Source organism: Camarhynchus parvulus, chromosome 9, assembly GCF_901933205.1.
Source record: "Camarhynchus parvulus chromosome 9, STF_HiC, whole genome shotgun sequence".
NCBI lineage: Eukaryota > Metazoa > Chordata > Aves > Passeriformes > Thraupidae > Camarhynchus > Camarhynchus parvulus.
In genome coordinates this window covers 19,188,785-19,213,028 of record NC_044579.1, presented here as the reverse complement: position 1 = coordinate 19,213,028, position 24,244 = coordinate 19,188,785, and the positions used below count along the sequence as shown (strand labels likewise).

Here is a 24,244-nt window from a genome sequence, read left to right as displayed (position 1 = left end):
TTCAACATTTTAGCAAAAAGTGAGGTTCAGGGTGTAGTGAATTATAGATAGCTTACTGTGTTTAGCAAACACCCCAAAAATTTGACCTTTGATAGCCCTCGATCCTGTGCCCTGGCTGGGAAGTGCCTGTCAGCAGGGAACTCCCCTCCGTGGGAGGGGTCCCAGCTCTGTTACAAACCTGATCAAACAACCCCCCAGTGGTGATAAGTGCTGCAGCATCTCCCTGTAGCCCTGGCACTGATCAGCACCAGAGGGGGGAAAATCAGCCAAGGACTTCCTGTAACCCACAAGACCCCTTCTCTTCCCTAGAAGCAACAGCAGTAAAACAGCAGGAACTTGGGAAAGGGAGAGGATGGTGCTAACAGAACTTGAGCCTTTGAAGGCCACCAGTGATGTTCTGCCCCAGCCCCTCAGTGACTTGGGGGGCTGGCACAGAGGGGCAAGTGAGCAGGGACGTGACCTGTGAAGTGTCAGGAAGACAAACCCCAAGGATGATGATGTCATTACCAGAACTGGGTAACCAAGCTGGAGCTCGACCTTTGCCACCCACCCGACCCTCCTGAGCCTTGCCTGCAGCCTGAGATGCCTTTTGGCCTGCCAGCTCAGTATATTTATTAATCTTTTTTAAACTGTATGCTGTTCAGTGGAGGGCACAACCAATTCTCACAATCACCACTACCTACCCTTTCCGGAGTGTATCCCCCAGCTCGTGCTGCCTTTCCCACAGGAATGTCAGGTCATTTCCTGCTCATGGTGACTGTAACCCATCAAATAATTATTTCTCTACACCATCATCTAGCACAGTTGAGATGCACTATCTGGATGCTACACTGAAGCCGAAGCTTTGACTGAGCACAAAGCATGAGCAAGTACAATGAGGTCAATATATTCCTTGTCAAAAGATCTTGTGATAAAATCATTTACATCAGCAATCCATCTCAAACTATGAGGTGCTGTAAGAACTAAAAACAGTTTTAGGGTAACTCCTCCATTATCTGCAACTATTTCCCAGACACTAATACACAGAACATAGCAATGAAAAACACTTGATACAAGTGATCTAAACGCAGGAGCTCCAGCAAGTTAAACAGAACCATAGCTGCCTTAAACCTGTAGCAGTTCCCCTACGGATGGCAGGGAAAAGAAAGAAAGGTTTAACAGTCATATCTCATGTCTATAGCTTCATCCAAACTTTTCTCATCGTGTGTACTGGCAGCTAAAAACGTTGTTACTGGTGACCCTGTCACATTGATTACACTGGTGCTTGTGCTGGCATTGCGCACGGCAATGCTTGTCACATTAATGCCCAAAGTAAGCCGAGTCTGCTCCAAGGCCTTTTCTGGCACTGCAAAGGCCTCCAGCTTCTTCTCCCCGTTAGCCATGTAGGAGTTTTGGCAGCCACGGCATATGCAGTCAAGGCAGGCTTTGCGGTTAGAGTAGCAAGGGCAGCGTTGGCCACGGCATGTAAGAACACTTGGATTTTGGGTGGCACGACCACATTTACACCCTTTCTTTTCTTGTGGCTTTTTATACACAGTTTTCGTTGGGCTTCCTGGCATAACGTTACTGCTGGGAACTTTCTCCTTTGCCTTGTCTTTTGTTTTCAGCACCCCCGGTTTGGCTTTCGGGTGGGATTTCTTAGGGGCGTGTTCTAAGTTCTTTTTCACGCTTTTGTTAGACAGGAGCACAGTTTTACTGATTTTGGGAGTAGTTCCTCCATTAGGTACAGTCGCAATAGGCTGCAAAGACATTTTATTTTCCTGTTTGACCGTCACGGGAGCTGACGCTCCCAGCGTCGGGCCGCAGATGATGCTGGAGATGGGCAGAGGCTGAACCTTCTCACTGTCGCTTTCGGAGCGAGAGCGCTTCCTGTTCAGCTTCACCACCTTGGGCGTGGCTGCCGTGCAGGAGAGCCCGTGAGGAGAAGCATCCGTGGCCATGAAAATGTTATGGCTGAGGGGAGGGGGGGAGAGCTGCAGGAAGGGGCCATTGGCCATGTTGGCCTCCAAGGCGGGCTGCAGGTTGGAGTCGCACACCTCGCCGCTGGACACGGTCTCCAGGCTGCGCAGCACCTCCTCAACGCTGAGCAGCAGCGACCCGCCCGGCTTGATGTCCTCGCTGAAGCCGCAGATGTCGATGCCCGCGGGGCACAGGTCGCTGGTGGCCACGGTGTCACACACGGGCTGCAGGCCACCGGGGATGTCCTCAGTTTTGATGTAATCCCCGGTGCTGCACACGTCGATGGCGCTGGCGTGCTCGGGAGAGGGGATGCTCACGCCCAGCTTCTCCACCGCCAGCCCGTTGCAGGGGGGCAGCCCGTTGATGACAGAGCCCCGCAGGTCCAGGCTGGGCGTGCTCTCGGGCAGCGCCGTGAACCCCCCAGGCGCGTCCGTCGCCAGCTCCGAGGTGGAAGGGACCGGGGAGTGCGTCAGACACAGAGCCAGGGCTGCATCTGAGGACTTCTCGGTGTCCTCATGGAGCGGTGCCCCATCCTTGAGCAGAGCCAGCAGGTCTGCAGAGCAATCCACGGCCTGGATGATGTCCCGGGCCAGCGGCGTCTGCGTGATGTACTCGCACAGCTTCTTGTAGCAGTTCACCAGGATGCTCAGCTGCTTGTTCTCCTCAAACTGCTCGTAGTCCTTGCACCAGCTACACGAGGGCTTCATCATCATCTTCTTGCCTTTACACGTTTTGCAGACATAATGCTGACAATTGGAGTTGGTAGGAGCAATAGGGTCTTGTAGCAAATTTCCTACGAGAAAAAGGAAAAGGAAGATTACAATGGACTTAAGGCAGGTTTCCGGGACATTACTGGATGAATTTTTTTGTACTATCAAAAAAAGTTACTCAAAAAGTTGAGTTATTCACAAGAAAACATCCCATCCAAACAACTGCCTGTACAAATTCCCACAGCTGCCAACCTGGTTTTAAAACACTAGATAAAATTAGAAAACCATCACACCACAGCTTGTTGTGTGCTGCAGCCCTAAGAAACATTCTCAACTACAACACTAGTGATCACCTTCTCCCCTTCAGCTTTGTCCACAGAAACTTACAGAACACACAAGATTTCTATGAATTTACCAGAAGTGAAATAATAAACTCCCATGATAACTTACTGCAAAGATTTTAATGGAATTAGTAAAAACAAATGGGAACAGATCTGAGAGAGGGAAAACTCTGAAAGGAATGTAAAAATTATGAAATATCTACCCCTAAACAGAAAAAGACACAGCAGACTTTGTGTTATTTTTCATTTAGCATTTAGTGAAACCATCAGAATAAAGATTTTTTTCAATATTTTACTGTTTAGAATAAAAACACTAATAAAAATCAGCTACTAAAGGAACCCACACACCCCTGACAGCCTAGAAAGTTTCAGGCCCCCAACACTGACAATCTAGAAGGTTTTGTCTGCAGATCCCCAAAACTGTAAAAACCTGGAAGAATGGTTTTGGTTTTCCTTAAGAACAACTCAAATATTACCTAAGGATAAAATATGAAACAACAAGTGAAACTAAATTCTGTATAGAAACAATCCAACTAGTTCCTATATCCAGAAAAGTGACAGTATTGCTTTGCTATTTCCAGGCAGCTCTAGGCCAGAAAGATATTCCATCTCCTAAATTAAATTGCAGAGTATCTATAGTCATCCCCAGCAACAGAGCTCCCTCCCCTCCCAGCAGCACATTCTCAGCTTTGATCAGACCTTTCTCTCATAAGGAGCCTCTGCTGGATGAGTTACAGCCATCAGGGAATTCCCACCCAGATTTTCCAAAGTGAAAACAATCTGCTGCAACAAGTGTATAAAATTAAACAACTTGGGAAGAGGAAGCAAAGTGCATGTATCAAATCAGACTGGGATAAAACCCCCAAAATAACAAAGATATTTTCTCTCATGGCTCACTTCTCTGATCCCTTTTCCCTGCATTCCCTGATCCCTCTTTGGGAAGGGGCTGCTCCCAGCCCTCCACCTGAGCCATCATTCAGTAGGTGTGGCTTGATGTAAACTGGGTTTTGAGAAACAAATCACAAGAGTCAGTGCTCAGGTTGGCATTACACTGTAATTTCTAATAAATGGAGAGAAATCCAGTTGTTCAGCAAGCTGGCACAGAATGAGCCCTGCCCTGTGTGACAGTGTGACAAGACCCCACCAGGAGAAGACAAAACACTCATCAGATCAAGCTGGGAGGGTTTAAAGCCAACATGAAGTCCCACAGTCTAACCTGCAGGGGGAATTGTTGGGTTTTCTCCCAAGTTCCCTTGAAATGACACAATACAAACAACACAGGCAGAGGTGGCCACTGTGGTCCTAAGATGGAACTTGATTTCAGGAGAAAAGTTCCCTGAACAGAAAAAACCCAAAACTTTAAATCCCACCAGTTCCTTCAAGAAGTTCTGTCCTTCAGCAGAGTTCCCCAAGAGTGGTCCAGCCCCCTGGATCCTGAGTCCAACAGGACCAGCCAGCAGGAGCTGTGCCCTGGCCAGTACAGACACTTCAGAGCCTTGGAACTACAGTGCTCCCAGGGCCAAAAGCTACCAGCATTAATTAATTCCCAATTAATTAATGACACAAAGCAGCTGGGTGCACTCCTCATCCACCAGTAGCCTCTCTTGGCTCCTTAGGACAGTAAGGCTGAGTTATGCTTTATAGAACTAAAATACTTCAGAAATGGCACCAAATAACAAGATACAACCTTAACTTTTAATTAGATTTTTAGAAAAGGCATCACCAACAGTGTGTTTTATTTCTCCCAAAATAAATTTGGCTGAAACTCCTGAAAAAGTACAAATGCTAAAAGAAGATACAGGAAAATTTAAATTTCTGGAGGCTTTGAGGGAAAAACCAGACGGACTGACAAGACAAAACACTTCACATGCTCTCACTGCCAGGAAGAACAGAGCAAATTCTACTCCCAGTAAATGCCAGACAACCTACACTGGAGAGACATTAGGAATTGCCTGAGCTGTGGGAATGTTTTCTGTTTCAACTCATCTCATTCAATATTCATTCTTCAAAGTTTCTCTCTTGTATGGATTCTCTGGCACTATCACTCTCTTCAGTCTTAATACTGACATGTTTAAAAACAAATGTTAACCATGAGATGCTAATTTCCATAAAAATAAGTTTCAGTACTTGTAATACTCAGGGAGGGCACTAAGTCAGCAGCACTGTCCCACAAACAGCAGCTGAGCCTTTCTGGAACCTCGAGATTTTGCAAGGCCAAGATCTCTCTTTTGCCTGGTGGCCATCAGTGCTGCTCCTCTCTAGAAATTTAAAAATTTATACATATCTCCAAAATATAAACATGGTGGGCCCTGAATTTAACATTTTTCCATGCTTATAATTTAGTATTTCTCTAAGCTAAATGTAATTTTTCATTTTATTGTGCAGCCACTCACCTGCGTTAGACTCTTCCACAATTACTCACTGCAGACCTTCAGTTTCACAGCCCTGTGCAGCCTGGTGCTACTGAACCCTGCTCTGTCTTTTCTCACTCTCTTTTCTAAGGGGTTTATCAATACACCAAAAGCAAAACTGTGTTCTTACAAAGCCTCCAATATGAGACTTTCCTCCCACATCAGTTCTTAACTATCCTGATTTCAGAAAGCTTGACTAAATACATTCCTTAATATCAGCCCTTAAAATTAATGAGGAGCATATACAGAGGGAAAACTTTTAATATATTATTTACCAAACACCCCAGCTGATAGAGAAAGGCTGTCCCGGGAGCTGGAGGGAGGTCACTTAAACCACACAGAATACTTCCTGCTGTGGTCCTTAATGAGCATTTCACAGCTGCAGGGACAAGGGGAAGCATCTGCAAATTGTGTCTCTGAGACCAAAGGGAGGAGAAGAATTGGGAATCAAAACAATCGTTAGGTGTCTGTACCCAGCAAATATGCTCCTAATGGATGAAATTCACTGGGAAGAATGGCTTGAACAGGTACCTCCAGCCATTCTCACCTATCCTCAGCAAAGGCAGGAAAGGGGTAAACACAAATATCTAATTTAGGGTCCTTGGAAATGCTACTGGAAAATCGATCACTGCAAATTATCTTGGCTTTTCCAACCAAAGCCTTAAGAATTATTTAATTATTAAATCTTAATTTCATGAACTAAAATAGAAAAAAAGTAAGCAAATTTTTTTTTTACAAACACAAATATATCCCTGGGGTTGATCCTGGCTGCACTGGGATCACCAGAAGCACTCTGGTGCTCAGCCAGCACTGGGGCAGCCATGGCACACAGGAGGAGAGGGCAGCTCACCCACCAATCTGTGCCCATCAAACAGCACAGGGAGCACCAGCTTATTTATAAACCACGACTACAGAAACAGAAATGCTGAGCCTCTACCAAGCTCTGAGGAACAGGAAGCTCTACCCATCTGAGGTTTCACACATAGACTTCTGCATGCCAAAGACCCCAAAGTCATACCCACAGCTGGAGCTTTGACAGCTGCACCGCTGTACTGTCAGTCTTTTCATTTTGGGATTAAACATCATCTGATTGTTTCTACTAAAATAATTAGCAACAGCCAGAAAGCTCCAACAGCTTGTCCAAGCTTCAGAGCTCAGGAGCTCCTGAAGGACAGGAGCTGGATCTCACAGCCTGTGACACCACTGCTCAGGGGTTTGTCTCAGCCACCCCTCTCCTGCAGCTCCAGGGCTTCAGCTGCAGCACGGTGGGAAGGAAAAACCCTGCTCTTCCCTGAACTGCTCCCTGCCACTCCACACAGCATCTTCTCACCCAAGAAATGATCAGCTGGAGCCCACTGAAGAATGAGCAGCAGCTCAACGAGACTTTAAGGCAAAACACAACAGAAAATACCCTCACAAAAGCAGCGTTTCCCGAGTTGGATAAACCCCCTAAAAGCTCTATTTGCAAAACTATCTGACGACAGACAGGCAGGCATATGATGAGCAGCAAAAAGGTCTGTCAGCCATCTGCAGAGGAATACAACAAATGTGTGGGATCTGTTTTAGAGGGGTGGGAGATCTGGGTACTTCCTAGAAAACAAGAAAACTGAACACATTCTGACTGACAGAGATTAGTGCATGGACATATCAGCAGAGAAGGGTCTCACAGATCCCAAGCCCTACCTAAGCCCCCCCCACTTCCAGACCTACATTAGGGTGGGCTGGACCACGTTGGATTTGATGCATTTCACCAAAACTGCACCAAAGTCAGGAGCCAGATTCCCCAGAATGATTGATGTCTGTCCCACCCCTGCCCTAGCAGTTGTCCCAGGCAGTAAAATGTTGGGCAGCTCCTCTCAGTGAAACCTGCTGGATGCCCTGTCCCCAGGTGTCCCACCCACTGCACAGTATTCCCAAAACACACTCCCTAAATGTGCAGAGCACCGTGCTCTGAGACACAACCACATCTCTGCAATATTGCAGGGGCACAGCTCTGAACCACAGCTGCAGAGCACGGAATAGAGCTAAGGGCAGTTCACAACTACAGCACTACAGATGTGTGATCCTTCCATGGGCTTTGACACGAGGTTCTGTACAGAGAAACTGATCGGCCAAAAAGTAGAAACAAAAAAATGTTCCCCAAGATTCCAGACACAGAACTCTGAGAAACAATGAGAGTTTCCCTGTGAACTATGAGAAATTATTTCTTCCTGCAAACACCACCCTGCCCTTAGATCACCCCAACCACATCACCAGAATTTGACCAAGACATCCACAAACACTTATAAATTCTTTGCTGGGTGTAATGGAAATGTGGGACACACACACACACCAAAAAAACAAAAACAAAAACAAAAAAACAAACAACCAAACAAAAACCAACACTAAAAAAACCCCAAATCAACTAAAAATACTTATTTCAAAATTTTATCAGAGAAAACATTCTGCTGGCTACTCAATATTTCTGCACATTCTCCATGAACACACAACTATGAAAAAATTGCTAAAGACATTATTACCCTCATATAGGGACAGTTGTGACTAATGAATTAATGTTTGTATAACTCTCTGACAAAATAAAAACTGCACTGTTTTTGCCTGAACACCATGGGAACCCAAATTAACCATGATCAGAAGACAGTCAGAGTATTTTTCTTCATATTTGGAGAAATACAGTCAACCTATTTAGCTAAAGTTCAAGGGAAAAAACTACAACAAATTGCATTATAATTGCAGAAGGGACTGACTGCCTTGAGTCCACCCCCCACATAAGAAACAACAGAACATTTTTACCAAGTCCTATGTCAAAGTTATAGTTCTGTTTGAAAGTCCTTGTGTTTACAAGACCTCTGGAAAAATTCTAAATGTATTTTTAGCAAACTAGGTGATAAAATTCAAACTTTGAGGCTTTAAGAAGATGGATAAATTAATCTTTTTCACCATGCAGTGTAAAATTTTCACATAATGATGTTTTCCAAAAGTCAAGATTGCTGTATTTTGAGAAGTTTCAAACAGCAAAGTTAACATTTCTCCTATGGGTGTAAAATATGGGTATAACATGTTTCTAAGCTGCAGAAACACAAGAGAACTTGCTTTGGAAGTTATAGATCAAGTTCATCACATTCCCCAAGCAATCAAAAAGTAATGAAAACAATTTTTCCACACCAACCAAAAATGCTGGAACATGAGAATCTCAGAGTGAAGTGTGCTGTCCAAGGGCACAGAGCAGAGGGAGCCAGCCGTGGACAGGCTCAGGAGACCCGGAACACCGAATTCCATCACTGCAGTGCCTCCAGGAGAGTGGGAATTCTGTGCTCCCTGCAAAGCACCGAGCTCAGCACAGGCTGTACTGCCATCACTTCCCAAGCCATTGCCCAGCCCCAGGGAATGTTTTCTGCCCTTACTAAAGCTCCAACACAACATCTAGGAATGCTCAGTCCGTATTGAGAGGCATGACTGTAAATCTTGGGTAGCAAAGCAAACAGAGGCAGAGGAAGGTGCTGGAGTGCTCCCTGCCCAGGATGGCAGAGCTCAGCCATCCCAATAAAGATGCCTCCTGGCAACACATTAACTCCTCTCTAAACACTCGGGAACACAATCGCCTTAATCAATATCCTCAGGCACCACCAAAGCCATCCATCACCTCCCAGCTCCTCTCCAATCCCAGCAAAGACAGCCTGCAACCCTCTTTGGAAGTCACTGGCACCCAGCTGCCACCGAGGGGACCACAGCTACTTCTCTTCCTACTCAATTTTCCTCTAAGGCAGAGGAGTATTTTTAGTTTAGAAACCAATTTAAATTCTACTGGCAGAACTTTCTGTTATCAAAACTTCTGCAGTACAATGCAGACAATCTTGACAAAGCAGTTCTCCCAGGAGTCACACACAGGGTTTGAAAACAGGAAAGGGAAATGAAGTTGAGTAGGGAGATTTTAAGAGGAAATCACCCAACATGTTCTTGAGTAAAAATTGGTGTATACAGAGATGTGTGACTGGACATTTTATAGACAACTGCTCCCCAGACCAAGCACAAACAAAATACCTGCAGCAGAAGGTATTTGATACGTACTTAGTCCCCTGGTCCATGCTCTCTGATGGTTGTTTCAGAGATGCTGATTATTTTTCACATTCTCCACAAATTCAGAAGTGTTTTGGCAACCATTCATGACCATTTTTAAGGGGAAAATCACGTACTTTTAAAAACTACCAGTACTTTTGTTTATAGTATTTCTCATAACTGAAAACAGCAAAGAAGAGAAATGTAAATGAAGAAAATACCTAAAAAACCCCACAGAACCAGACCAATTTTCAAACATAAAAGGCAGCTCTGATCTGGTAGCACAGATCATGAATCAGCCTTCACTCTCCTCAACCTAGGAAGAATGGACAAGGAAGAAATCCTAAGCTAAACTTTTCCATCACAAAACTTTAAAAACTCATGTTTTTTTCACTCTAACACTGTTATCCAAGCTCAACGTAGCCATGGCTCACATCCCAAATGGAAACTTCGGTATCATCCATATAATTAAGTTTTATTAGAATGGGAATTTGCTTCATCTCCCTTATTCCATGTCTGTGACAGGAAACTGAATTTTCCAGGAAGTTTCCATCTGTTTAGGTGTCACTCAAGTACCTCCCCTTCGAGGGAAGTTCAGTCCAACTGTCCAGGCCCAGTTCCCACCATTTCCCAGTAGAGAGTGCAGCCCACAGCACTGAGCTCTGCCTGGGGCCTGGAACCAGGAACCACACCCCAAAAGCTGCTGACCAGGGAGGGGCACTGGGGGACACAGGAACTGCAGAAGCAAAGGAGAATTAACCTCAGAGAGAGGAGAGGAAGAGGAGGAGAAGGTTTCACATGGACAGAATGGCACAAAGTGGAAAATTTTACACAACTGTATACCACCAACAATGGAGACATTTCAGATCTAGTGCCAAGTGTAATTGATTATAATATGTAATTATATTATACACTCTATTCAACTTACTTTGGCAGTACAAAACTCCCAAAACAGGCTATTGCTCTTAAACAAGAGCAGGAGGGAAATAACATCTTTACACTAATCTTTATATAGAAAAACAAAAGTTAACAGTTTTTATTTTACTTTTTAGGCAATCCATGCCATTGCCCATGCTTGGGAGTTGCTTCCACAATGCTGCTGCAGCACTGAGCCTTCAACCCCCTGGCTAAAATCATCAAGAGCTGCCTCAGAGCACCGGATGGGGCTCTGTGAGGTACCAGTCTGTGCTGCCATGGGTTTCTTTGTTCCTCCCCCCTAATCTCCCTAAAGCCACATGTTGTCTCACATCCCCTTACTGGGATTACAGGATGTTTAAGACAAGAACTGTATTCTCATCCTGTATTTCCCAGCACCAGATGGGTTCCTGGCCAAGCATAAAGCATTGTCCTGCAGCCCTGCCAGCTTCCAAGAACTCTCTCAAACAGCAATAACCATCTTTCACATACCTTTGAAATATCTTTCAGAGATTCCATAATGAAGTTTTCTATGGATAAAAAGCTAAGCTGATCTGACTGGCAATCCTATCTCTTACAAGCATTTCAGAGAAGGCTCTTAATGCTGAAAAGACCAATGATTTCCATTACCTGACTGGTATCTGAACCAGAAAATGGCACTGCTAAGGTGTTTATCCAATGGACACCCCCTTTAAAACTAGAAATTTGTTGCATAAATTCTACTATGCTATTTTTAAACTAAATGTGTATTAACATGCAATTTTATAATAATCACTTTATTCCAGAGGCTGAAACTTGTATTTCACATCCTCAAAACACACAAGGCACAGCCCTTCTGCCTAATGCACACTTGGGAGCAGTTATTTTCAAGTTTTAAAAGCTCTAGGAAATATTGTCTTATACATCCCTATAAAAGGATGATGTATTGCCTACAGCACTGTCCAGGAAAGTGTCACATGATCACACTGAAATCCTAGAAATACACACACGGCTGTTCCAGCTACAGAACTGAACCCCTATCACCCATCATGAGGCAAGAGGGAGACCTTGAATCCACCCAGAACTGATTCAGCTGACTTGCACTGACATACTGTATTTACATTTTGGCTTTCTACTGCTGCAACTCCATGTGTGCCAATCTGAATCTGAAATCAGAGCTTTAATTAGAACTTCATAATTATGTGGGTCCAAAAACTTCTGCCACCCCCTGCTATGTGAGCTGGTGTAAAAGACTATGGGATCACAAGGAAATGAGCTGGCTTATGCCTCGTGCTTTGGGAGCACAGTGGAAGCCCAGCAATGTTAGCTGATTTATGTAGCTAGCACTCATTTCTCCTAAAAACGGTTCCCTAAAATTAAAGGGACAATCTCGACTATAGAATTAATACCTACAGCATAACAAAGCATTACCGAATGCACTCAAGAGAGATTACACACTGAGAAAAAGCTGATGACATAAGGAGCACTAATTTGTGGAGTAACTTCCCAAGGGAATTCCTAGAAGGCCAGCACTTGAGACTTTAACCACTAGTGAGACTTCCTGCAGCATTTCTCCAACAAAGCACTTTACAAAGATCTGTGCAAGGAAAGTACCAGACACTCCCAGTTCCATGTCCATGGACCCAGAGCCAGATATTTGGGTCTCATGGTATAAACAGACAAACAGGGCAGCAAGAAGTGAGCATGAGAAAAGCTTTCAAGTATTAAAACAAAAAAGCCAACCCAAACCCACAGTGCCCAGTTAGCTCAGCTGGTCAGAGCAGGGTGCTGAGAACACCAAGGTTCTGTGCTCAGTCCCTCCGTGGGCCATTCACTAACATGCCATGGCCCTTGTGGGTCCTTTCCAACTCAGAATATTCTGGCAGAGTTCTGAGTGGTCACAGTGCTCACTGTCATGATCTCTCAATGTAGCCTTTACTTCAGTAATTAGACTTTTACCTTTTAAAACACCAAAGCTAAATGGCTGATGGTTGTACAGGGTTTAATGACCTTCAATATTCAGAAGGTGTAAAAGGTGTAACAGCTCTTAGCACTAAGAGAAAAGGAACACAAAAAGAAAACGAGAAAAGATGGACTGGCCTTTACCAGTCTGAACTGCAGATTTGTGACACTGGGGACACCAGAGTGAGCAGTTCTGTGTGGAGCAGGCCCACTCCCCCATGGCCACCTCAGGCCCTATAGAGACACCAGAGTAACTCTGTTTTACTGCATGGCTTCACCGAGAGTGTGGAATTTACTGAGGCCCCTGGATACTGACACACCACAAACAGGAGTCCAGGAGGCACAGATAAGACTGGTTAATCAGCTGTAAGCAAAACATTTCAAATAAGCAGCAGCTACAGTTATCTGAAAGCTGGCCACAGTAGGAAAAAATATATATATACACCAAAGGAATAACCCTAATATTCAAAGAAAATAAAGGGTCAAGAGAGAAAGCAGAACCATCAAGAGGTAGTTTTTAAATAGGAATATCCATGGAGGCACAAGGAAATAGAAGAAAACAAACTAAAAACCTGGTTTGCTCTACAAAACTGAGAGTGGAAGAATAACCAAGCAAGAAAAGCTGAAGAAGGGGGAAAAAAGCTCAGAATTTGGGCAGGGACAAATTAAAGATAGACAATTTCAACAGCACAGAGTGTAAAATTAAGATTGCAAAAGGCCAAGAAGGGAAGAAGGCAAGGCAAGGAGAACAAAGAACATATTTCAGAAGACCAGGCTTAAAGTGGAGAGAGCACAGCAATGCAAATATCTTATTAAATAAAATCAGAACGATATTTGCATATTTTTTGGCAAAAGCAGTCTGGTGACTGACCAAAACCAGGAGGAATTTATGGGAAAAAAGCACAAATGGAGCTGGAATCAATCGGGCCTAAGGTGATAAGAAATAAAAAACAGAGATGCATCAACTAGCATCGGGATTCCAGGAGGAAAAATCCTTAAGACAAATTACTTCAGGAAATGACGATGCAGAGATCCTGGGAACGGGCTCCCTCTTTCCCAGTGCAAACAGATCTCTATTTTCAAAGACTTTAAGTGGGAGGAGCCAATAGCGAGAGGATAGGAAGCATCTAACGCTACTTTAGCCGTCTCAACAATTAAATCCTGATCCTACAAATAAATACAATATTTAACTTTCTAAACCCCAGTAATTCAATTCAAATCCAGTGTAACACACTCATCGGTATCGACAAACACAGCGAACATAAAACCACTCTGTCAGGAAAATACAAACACAAACAGGACAGGACTTAAAACTAGCAGAGGGAAAAAAGGAGATTTAAAAAAATTTAACAACCAAGAGGTCTGACAGGTCAGAGCGCCCTCCCGACACCGACTAAGGCTTCAAAGGGAAGTTCAAGGAAACCTAACAGTTTATTCCAGAGCTTCCTCCAGGAACGGACACATGCCCCCACTCCGTAAACACAGCAGAATGCAATTCCTTCCCAGTATTCCCCAGCCTGTAACACCGAAATTCCGGACACTGCCATTGCCCAAAGCACACGGAACGCTCTTTTCTGGGGGACAGGAGTGGGGAAAGCCCAGCACACTTCCAGCCTGTTTGCTTTTTATGGTAATTATCGTTACAGAACATTTATCTACTAGGCACAAAAAAACCCAAAATCAGTTATTTGTTTCCTGGCTTTCAGTCGGAATTACTTATTGTTTACATTTCAAGAAGGGGGAAAAAAATTAAGAAGTTCCTCTTCCCCTGCCTCTACGGTCTGTATTTCGTTTGGGGTATCTTTTACCACACTCGCTCTTAGTCATCGTTTTTTTAAAGCGATTAACTCCACTACACCGGGGTATTCCAATAACCACTGACAACCGCCGTACCCTCGGTGAAGCAGTGACCGTAATAAAGCGCTGCATTTCGAGGCAAACACGCTCTCCGCGCCGCCACCGCCTTGGCAGCGTGCGCGGCTGCCGAGCCACAGCCCCTGCCGCCTCCCTGCCCTTGTGACCGGCCCTGCCCGCGGCTGCCCCGCGCCGGGGGCGGGTTCAGCCCGGGCAGTTCCCACTCCGCCGCTCCCGAGCGCCGAGCCGCCCCCCCGGCGGCCGCGGCACCGGGGACTCCGGGCCCGGCAAACTTCGCCGGGAGCTGCCCCGGAGCGGGCCGGGCGAGGCGAGGCCGAGGCAGCCCCGGTGCGGGCCCAGGGCCGTGCGGGAGCCCCGGGGAGGCTCATTGTGCAGGAACAAAAGAAAGATCCTCACCGCACACGCAGCAGGAGAGGGACTGCCTGAAGTAGGGCAGGAGCTTGTTAATCTCGGAAAAGGACTGGGGGTCCGCCGGGTCGTAGTTGAGCACCAGGCGGCTCGCGGACACGTAGAGAGCAGTGGCATTCACCGGGTTCATCGCCGCCGCTCGCTCGCCGCCGGCTGCGCGGTGCGAAGAAGGTCTGCGCGGGCCGCGGGGGCAGGTGGCCCCGGGGCGGGGGCCGGCCGGGTGTCACCTTGGTCCGGGGCCACCTGGAGCCGCGCGGCAGCGGCGGCGGCAGCGCGGAGGCCGCGGCGGCCCCTGCCAGAGGGGGCCGCGCCGGCTCCTCCTCCGCCTCCCGCGGGGGAGGCCTCGCCCGAGCGGCGGCTCGGCCCGGGCGGCAGCGGCGGCGGCGCTACTGCAGGTCCCTGCGGGCCATACCCGCCCCGCCGCGGGGCCCCTGCTGCTGTCGGCGCCTCCCTCAGCGGCGGCCCGGCATGGCGGCGGCCGCAGGCAGGATCCGCGAGCGGGCGCGGGGCGGCGGCGGGGCCGCGCTGCCCGATGCGGCGGGAGGGCGGCGGAGGCACCCGGGGTTCACCGCGGCCGCATCACCGCGGCGGCGGCGCCGCCTCCTGCGCGGGGCCGGTGGGCGCGCGGGCAGGGCCGGGCGGGCCGCGCGCGCTCCGCGGTGGCGCCGTTAGATCCGGCCGTCACTGCGGGGCCATCGCCGCCGCCCGCGCCGCGCATGCGCGCCCGCAGCGGGGCGGGGGGCGCCGGCGCCCTCTAGCGGCGCCCGAGCCGGCAGCGGGGGCCGCGCGCAGGAGGGCGGGGGGGGCGCGCGCCGCCTCAGCGCCCGCCATGGGCCCCGCGAGCTCCCGGCGCTCGGGGCTCGGCACGGAGCCCCGGCCGCGCGCGCCGCCTCACGCGCCAGCGCCTCACGCGCCCCCGCCTCGCCGTGTCTCGGCTTTCCCCCTCACGGCGGCCGGGCGCGGACGCCGCGTCCCGCCCCTGTCATGGCGAGCGCCTCCGCTCGGGCCGAGGAAGCGGCCCCGCCTCTGCCCTCAGGCCGTGCTGGAACCTGCGGCCAGGCCTGTCAATACCTCGGGCTCCAGGCTGACGCATCGGCCCCTCCGCCGGCACGGAGCGAGGCCGGGGACCTATGGGGCCTGGCAGCTCTTGGGAGAGGTGGCGCGGGAGCTGCGGAGCGCACAAACCCCTCAGGACATCGCCAGCCTCCCATACACGGCTCTGAGGACAGAAGTCTGTGACAATTGTTCCTCCTGGGGACCCCATGTACAGCACAGCAGTGGATGCACAGGCTGAGGGCAGGTATGACCAAGATACAGACACAGGCAGGACGTTTATGGAGGGAACTTGTTTTATTTCGTGCGTAAGCACCAAGGCCATTCCACAGACTTCCAGATCCTGTGTTGCAACACTGCCAGCACCATTGGGCAGCCCTCTCCTTGCTTCTGTGTTTGGTGTTTTGGGGAACTGCCTGACAGAGCTTCTCCTTTTTCCCACATTGCCCTCTGTGTTCACTTAGAGTTGCCCATGTGAAACTAATCAAGGAGTTCCACCTGTGTCTTTTAGTTCCTTGTTCACTTCATGAATCGCCCCACTCTTTCCAGCCCAACACAAAATGAGTGTTCACACAACAAACAGGAATTTGGGTCTTGACTCCAAATACTCATTTAGCACTTGTGGTCCTCACCAGCAGCTCGTTCCCCACTTGGCACTGTTCCCACACAGCCCAGGTACAGCCCATGTGGGTGCATCTCCATGTTACCACACGTGGTAACCTACAACACCCTTCTGCCTCCCAGCAAACACTCAGTAGCCATCTCTGGACTTCACTCCAAGGCACAGCATCTTCATTCTCAGCATCAGCCTACTGTTACATTGCTTGTAAAATGCCCAATTCCCTCTTCAGCTTACTGCCAGGAACACCTTCCGTGCTGAACCAAGCCAACATCCAGAAAATTCCCACCGTGTCCACATTGTCATACACACCTCCCTGTATCACATCCTCTGCCAGACTCTGAACACACTGTGTCCTGAACACTCCCAACCCCTCCCAGCTCCCTCTCATGCTGCTCTGGCTCTTAGGCAAGGAACTTATTTGCCACCCAACACCCAGAGTTTTACCAGGCTTGTCTAATTTCTGGGATACACTCCTTTGAGGTATCATCCACAGGCTGGGATTCAGCAATAGGGTTCCAGGGCCAAACTTCACTATCCCCATCCACAGCATTAACCTACACTATTCTGTCACTCACTGATGGAGCTAAATTAGTAGCTCGGGATTCCACCTAAGAACAATTACAGTCCTGGCAAGACAGATAATATGAACTCTCTAGAACTACAAAGAATTATTACTCTTGAAAATTATGGTAATAATAGAATATGAAACTGCAGGAGTAGCAAAACTGACTAGGTCATACCTTTTAAACTAGAGGAAGGCCATAGTGCTTTTCTTTGCCCCATTATTGCTGGTTGATCTGCTGAATTTCACTTTTTTTCTATCCAGACCCTTGAGTTCATTTCTAATAGTGCAGTCCAAGCAGCAGATATCGTTTTTCTTGCCTCTGTTGATCATTTGTTCCAGTCTGTCAGCATCACTATCCTGCAGGAGGAGTCCTGCTGTCTCAGGAGGGTGGGTTAGGGCCTCAGCTGTTTGTGACCCTAACAAGGGGGGTGGTGACAGTAACCCTGAGGGGTTGAGTGCCCCCCCAGTGCTGCCGCCTCCTGCCCCAGGGCTTGGCTCAGCCCTGATGTGCTGCACCTGTGTGACCCCCATCAGGTGCTGAGAAACAGCTGGGGGGAAAAAGTTCCACTTGAGCCTTCTCTGCTGTGCTTTAGGAGCTTCTCTCAAGCGTGAGAGCTGCTCTTTTGCTGCTCCCTGACTCTGTGTCTGCCCTGCTGGCTGCCTGCTTTGCCCTTGGACCTGCTCCTTGCTGCAGATGGCTGCTCCTCAGGGGCTCACCCTGCTCTGCTCTCCTCACTCAGGTACCATGGTACTTCTTCTTGTAATTGCTACCACTGCCCTGCCTGCCTTGCTCTTACCTCCCTGGCTCACCTCTCCCCCTGCACTGGCCACCTTTGCTGCTCCCTCATGCTAACAGCCTTGTGGGACCAGTCTCCCTCCCTAGCCAGTGGCAGGTGCTTAACTTTGAACAACCACTGAAACACTCAATAAACCATTGAGTAAATCCCCTTTCACTGGAAAATAAGGGTGGAATAGGAATGTTATTTCATTTTCCAGTTCCTTTCAATGCTCTGTGTTTGGGAAAAACTAGACTCCTTGCTCAGATTAGGTTAGAATACTGCCTATTAACTCTGCAAACACAGATACCTGTGTTAATGGCCCAGGTCCTTGGGTGATAGCTTTTGTTTCTTCCCTACAGCACTTGAACAGACTAAACATTTAGATCTCAGTGAACAGTCCTTTGTAAGTGCATAATAATAAAGAACATGAGGTGTTCAGGTAGCTCTGCTGTGGAAGTGGTGCATCCTAAAGTGTCTGATAACTGCAGCACTGCATCTTTAAGGGAGAGGTATCAACTGAGTAGGAAAACAATACAGGTAAGCACATACACTGCCTCTGAAAGCTTGGATGTGAATAAAATGGTGGAGTTTAGTTGTTGTTTTGTTAGGGAGTTTGGTTTTTCCCTCAGCAGGCTGCCAATGGCAAGCTTGTTTCTAATTGCTTGCTTGTTTGACTTGATGTAGGCTTCCTTCTGTGTCACTGCATTTTGAGTATCATAAGGCAGGCTAAGACCACAGGGATTGTAACAGTTCCAACAACACAGTGTTTTCTGAGCTGATGCTATTAATGAATTAACAAAACAAACAGGTAATCACAGTAACTGCAGAAGAAAGGAACAAGAAGCATCCCCCCACAGCCTCTGAGAAAGACACAGACTGACTTTGGCCAGAAAGCAGTCAGAGGAGCTCGGGATGGCTGCCACAGCTCTCCAAAGCCTGTGGCCCTTTGTGAAGTGACCCATGGCTACCAATGAGACACAGCTGCAGAAACTGCTCCTACAGTACAAGCAGCTGCACCAATTCCCTTGTTTGTACCTTTTTCATTTGCCTTGAACTTGTCTCATAGGATTGTCCTTTTAGTTTTGTAACTCCCAAATATTCCAGGGGGTGTCCAACCATGCCATGCCTTTGGAATCCTGGTAAAGCAGAGCATACTGGTACTCCCAGTCCGTTGGTTTTGCCTCCCTTTTATATTCATGAACAAACCATAGACTTCACCACTATAACAATTTTTCTCCTCAGTGTTCAAAAGTATTCTTTTACATTATTCCAGAGTGGCCACACTTTTTAGAAACATATTCCAGTTGTTTACTAATCTCTTACCAATGTCCCTCTCTGAGAATTGCTGGTTTTGTTTTGAGAGGTGCACACTCACAACACCACAGACCCCCTTTTTATTGATTATAGGAGTGGTTGCAATGGCCCTTTCATTCAAGTTTGCCTCCACATACGATAAAGCCAATTTCTGCTTTTTTATTTGGGTCTGTTTTTTGCAAGCAGCTTTTTTTTTTTTTTTTTTTTGAGGGAACGAAACAAAACAAAACAGGCATCTCCATTATCATTCTTGAGACCTGGAATAGTGCAGTACAATTTGTGTCACTACTGGTAGGAGGAATTCCTTGTTCTAAGCCAGAACATTTCTTATCAGTTGTTGGACATTGGAATATTCAATGCTGTACAGTTTTATAGCAGTGCCTGTTAGACCCACCAGTTCTTTGTAACTGTGTGTGGGGTTTTGTTTGTTTGGCATTCTTTGGTATTTTTTAACTATCTACTGCTTTCAGAAACACCCAGCAAATAATCAGCAATCTGTTTGTGGTTTGGATTCCCAAGAACCCGAGAAGGAATATTCCCCAACAGTTTTAAGGTCCTTGGGATCTCAGTACAAACCCCACCCTCTATGTCACTATTGTTAAGGGGTTTGCCTGTTGTTCTCCACAAGCCAGTCCCCCACAATTCATTTACTTAATTTGGGGGATATATTTGAAGGGAATTTTCATAGAATGAACTTGTAGGGCATCTCCTCCAGCATTTATTGTTCAGCACATCTTTCTCTTTCAGTTCTCCCAGCCCTTCCCCAATTTGAACCAGGCTAGTGGGTGTAGCTGCAATAGCTTTTCTCCAGCTGTGTGAGCATGTCTGGCCTAATAATTGTTCTATTTGAATCAGCATCAAGTACATGCATTTTGCATATCATATTAGATCTTTGGTAATCAAATTCCTCCTCTTGTTATTAAATTGTATAAGCAGAAGTTAAGAGGTTTATCTGTGCAACTCTGAAGTTCTGTCAAGTGAGATCAAATCCCTTTTTCAGTTATTTTTGCCTTATAGTTGTACTTACATGAACCATGTGAGTGAACTTTATATTGCAGCTAATGGAAAAAAAAATCTGTTTAGCTTACCTTTCAAAAGTGTCACAACACACATTCCCAATATGCATGTTAGAAGCATAGAAGGAGGGCATTGATAGAGCTCACAGCAGTCCACCTCCTCACTGAAGCTGTTAATGTTTTTCTGGTGTTGCTAAACAAAGAAATTAAAATTCTTCTCTGGATATAGAGTTGTAAATCCAAAGGCAGCTGTTGCTTGTTTAGGCTGGGGGTTCTTGTTGGTTTCCATGTGCCAGGAGGATCCTGTGCCCTCTGTCAGTCCAGGTGCAGTACCACTCTACCCGTGCTGTGGCTCTTACACCTGTTTGCCAGCTCAGCTTTGGGAGGGGCATGTGGGCAAGCTCTGCATTTGCATAAATGAATTGGTATAATTGAGCTGGCTGTTCAATTTTACTTCCAGGAGCGTCGTGCTCTTCCCTACTGCCCTCTGAGCTGTGAGGTTGAGAAGTGCTACAGAAACTCACACAGGGAGCCCCTCTTTCAAAAACAAACCAAAACAAATTAGCTCGGTGGTTTGTTTTACTGTTACGACTTAAGCAGGGATATTCTGGCCCTTCTCTTTTCGGGCTTACCTTTAAGTCGGACAGAAGAGCTGCTGGAAAACACTGGCTTTACTTGTTTCCTTAACTGCCTTCTTCTCAATCCAGACAAATAAGTATTACTTTGACTTCCTGGAGGTGACTTCTTAGATCCATATGTCCTCTGTGCACCTCTTTTTTGACTAGAGCATTTCTGGTGTCCTGTAGTGAGAAGTCTCGTGCCTGATGACAGAGATGGTTAATCCCCATGGAGCATTTCCTTATTCTGAAGCTGTAAGACTACAACTACATCTTTCAATAGGTCCTTTGTAGTGACCCCCTGACAAACACTTCATCTTCACTCTGAGGTGTTCTGACTTTTGTGAGAAACCAGTACAGACTGATTATTTCACTGTATCAAACAAAGAATATGAAGTTCTCCTTTTAACAATGCGATGCAAGTACTTGATAGTTGATTAAAAGATGTAATTCCTAGAATATCTTGCTGAGACAATCTCACATTGTACAGCATGTCTGATGTAATCACAGCAGTCACTTCTGGCCTTAGTATCTATAAATCCAGTTTTGGAGATCTGCTCCTTTGCTGAGTGCCCAGCTCATCTCTGATGTGGGTTGTGAGTCTGGTCTAAACCTGTGCTTCCAGGAGTGCAGGAGTTCTGTCAGAACAGGACTCACACTTTGGAACAGCCCAGAGCAAATAGAGATGATCTGGGATTAGCACTAAATAGTTGAGCTGATTCTGAGCCAAACTGCTAATGCAGAAATACTGGTTCAACTCTGCATGTACTCCAGTTTAATTTGGGTTTAGAGATTATCCTACCCTACATACAAGAATGTGCCTCTTACATACCTGAGTTACCCCTCTGATTTAAACACATCAGCTGACTTTGACCTTGGGTGGTTCCCTACGGGAATACAAACTGATAATGGAACTGGGTTTTATTCCCCACTTCTGTTTACCAAAACCAAGCACAAATTACTATCTGACTGAATATGGAAAAATCTAATATCAGGAGACTGTTTTCTCATGGTTTAAAGTCCTCTTGTGACTGGATTTGGCCTCAAAATACTTGCTTCTCTTTCACTGATTTGCAGTGTGGGGATTTACTGCCTGGAGAATTTTCAGTTTCTGATGCATCCTTGTGACAATCTCTAGCTTGACAATTCTAACAATATTGGACTGTACAAATGACTGTCAGAACTAGTCTAGTATCCTGCTTCCAAAAGCAGGCAGTGACAAATGTGCAGGGAACAGCAATAATACTGTAAGCATACAGTGATATTTTCCCAGCATAGTCTTCCAGCAATTTGTGTCTTGGGGACCTACAGAGAGACTAGCAGCTCCTTTCATTTTGTATTCCTAGGTAGATTCCTCCTCCATTAGTGTGTCCAGGACCTTTTGACTCTTTGGCCCCTATTGAAAATGGAGCTGATGTTTTTGCAGGGGTATTGTGAACTTGTTCCTTTTGTGAACAAACATGTATTCTTGGGGTTTGCTTTTCTCCAGTGCATCTTAACATCCACTTGAATTACATTTCTCTCTGAGCTCTGTGAGGTGAATTCCTTTTAATCCAATGACAACTTAGTTTCAAGAGCTCCTAATCAGGAACATTCTCAAAGGCCTCTGGAAATCTGAGTTTTTATATGAACAGGATCTCCACTTTATATGTTTGACTTCACTAAATAAAGCCACTAGATGTGCATGGCAGGAATCTCTGTACAAAATCTCTGCCAACTGCTCCCCAGTATGTCCTGTTTATGTGTTTGCTAATACTGGGTTTTGTGGGTTGGGTTGGTGGACTTTTTGGCATTTTGCTTCATAATTCATATTGGATTTACAGGTTTAAAGTTTTCTTAGGCCCCTTAATGCCTGTCTTAGAAACTGCCATTGCACTAGCCACCTGCCATAGGAGTTTTTAGCAAGAGACTAAATTTAAGCAAGTTATCTCTGAAGGACCTTGTAACACTGGGGTGAAAACAGTTTGGTCCTGAAGGCTTTGTTCTATAACTTAATCTACTCTTTGGGGGTGAAACAGGACCTTCAGTGTACCCAGTAAATATTCAAGTAAAAACCCAGGCAAAACCCAGGCTTTTTAGCTCAGAAATCTTCTCAAGTTCCTTTGCACTGGATTCAGATAAAACAAACCAAAAATAATAATTTTTTTTTGTTGGATAGTCTGAACAATCCCTTTAATCTTGGCTTGTTTTACTGCCAGAATCTCTGCTGTGCTTTCTTCTTCTCAAGTATTTGAAAAATAATTTACTAGTTTTCATACTTCCAGCAAGTTGCTCCTAAAAGTATTTTTTGGCCTCTTCACCCTGTTTTTTAACATGTAACCTGCAATTCTTGACAATTCTGTCTCCCCTTCTACTCTTCTATTGGGCAGAACTTCAACTATCCAAAGAATGCCTTTTTTCCTCTGCTGACTCCCCTTGCCATGCCCTTGTCTTCCAGAATGGGGGCTTTTTGAAACCCCTTTGTTCCCAGAATGCAGATTCCCAACCTCTTTTGCATGTGACCCATGTTCTGAATAGTGGTTATTTTAATTTCTGAAGTTGCAGAATTGCTCTTTTGAGTGTATTTTTAATTAGGAAGCTATTGCAGGCAGCCTGAGTGATGCTGAACCCACCTGAGGGGGATAGTGGAGACTTTTGCTTCAAATATCTGTGGTCTGGTTTCTGCCTGGGCTGTTTTGTGACCAGGAGAAACTTCCTGAGTGAGGAGGGTGAAATGCCTGTTTGGCGGCTGTCAAGGAGCAGCTATCTCACAGATAGGTCAGGAATGCAGCTGGCATCCTGCAGCCACTCTGGCTGGGGGCTGAAACAGCCTCCTGCTCAGCAGTGTGTGGGCTGAGCTGCTTGGTGCCTTTCTTGTCCTGATCTTCACTGCCAAGATCTCCCCAGGCCTTTGTGCCTGCAGGCAGGGCTCAGGGAGGGGGCTCCAGTAGTGGGGGCGTGTCCTGGGTTGACTATATGATGCTTTTATCCCCAAATCGTCTCATTGGTTTATGCTGAATAATAATAAGTTTTGCACCTTTAAGACTTGTTGCAGAGAGTGAAAGGGGGAAGAGAAGAATCGCACAGGTTTTTTTTCCCTCAGACATTGCACGTACTCCCCCGCATTCCTGCTCCAGGACTGTGTTGTCTGCGGACGGACAGACGGCAGGACAGAGAGCTCTCCTTTTGCTTTTAGTTAGTTTTAGCTGGCTGAGGCAAAGAAGAGTCCCTGGACTGTGGTTTTTCTTTTCTTTTTCTTTGGACCTCTTGGAACCTGCTCTGGACTGAACACCCAGGGGAGCACCCGCAGCTCACACCTGTGGCCACCGGGCCGGGCCGGGCCTGGCCTGCGACAATTCCAGCACCAGAAGGACTGATAAGAGACTGAGTGAGCTGGGCTGCAACCCGGGGGGTTTTCTCAGTTGGTCATCTCTTTTTAGAGCGGCAAGGGGTTTTATTGTTTTAATATTGTTAGGTTCTATTGTTTAATAAACAGCTTTTTTCCACTTTTCTCCAAGGAGGTATTTTCTCCCGGACTGGTTGGGGGAGGGGACGATTGAATTTATCTTCCTACTAGAGCCCCTCTGGGGACTCTCTCTCCCAAAATTTTGCTCTAAACCAAGACAGGGTGTTTGAGTCAGCAGCTATTGAGCCAGTTTGACACATTCTGGGGGACCAGACAG

The 24,244-nt window shown here is 46.6% G+C and overlaps 1 protein-coding gene across 1 annotated transcript; it reads right to left on the bottom strand.

Moving 5' to 3' along the window:
* Positions 1–427: 427 nt before the first annotated feature.
* MSL2 (MSL complex subunit 2) lies at positions 428–14,864 on the bottom strand. The gene is made up of 2 exons (XM_030954693.1): positions 14,605–14,864; positions 428–2,752 (listed from the first exon to the last, which is right to left on the bottom strand). The coding sequence occupies exons 1-2, from the start codon at positions 14,744–14,746 to the stop codon at positions 1,155–1,157; spliced, it is 1,740 nt and encodes a 579-aa protein (XP_030810553.1). The 5' UTR covers positions 14,747–14,864; the 3' UTR covers positions 428–1,154.
* Positions 14,865–24,244: the final 9,380 nt, after the last annotated feature.

Bases quoted from the DNA above. Each gene is read 5' to 3' on its own strand.
- MSL2 (XM_030954693.1), bottom strand. From the start codon at position 14,746: ATGAACCCGGTGAATGCCACTGCTCTCTACGTGTCCGCGAGCCGCCTG. The intron at 2,753-14,604 runs GTGAGGATCTTT...TTTTTCTCGTAG, and splicing joins CCTCTCCTGCTGCGTGTGCG to GAAATTTGCTACAAGACCCT.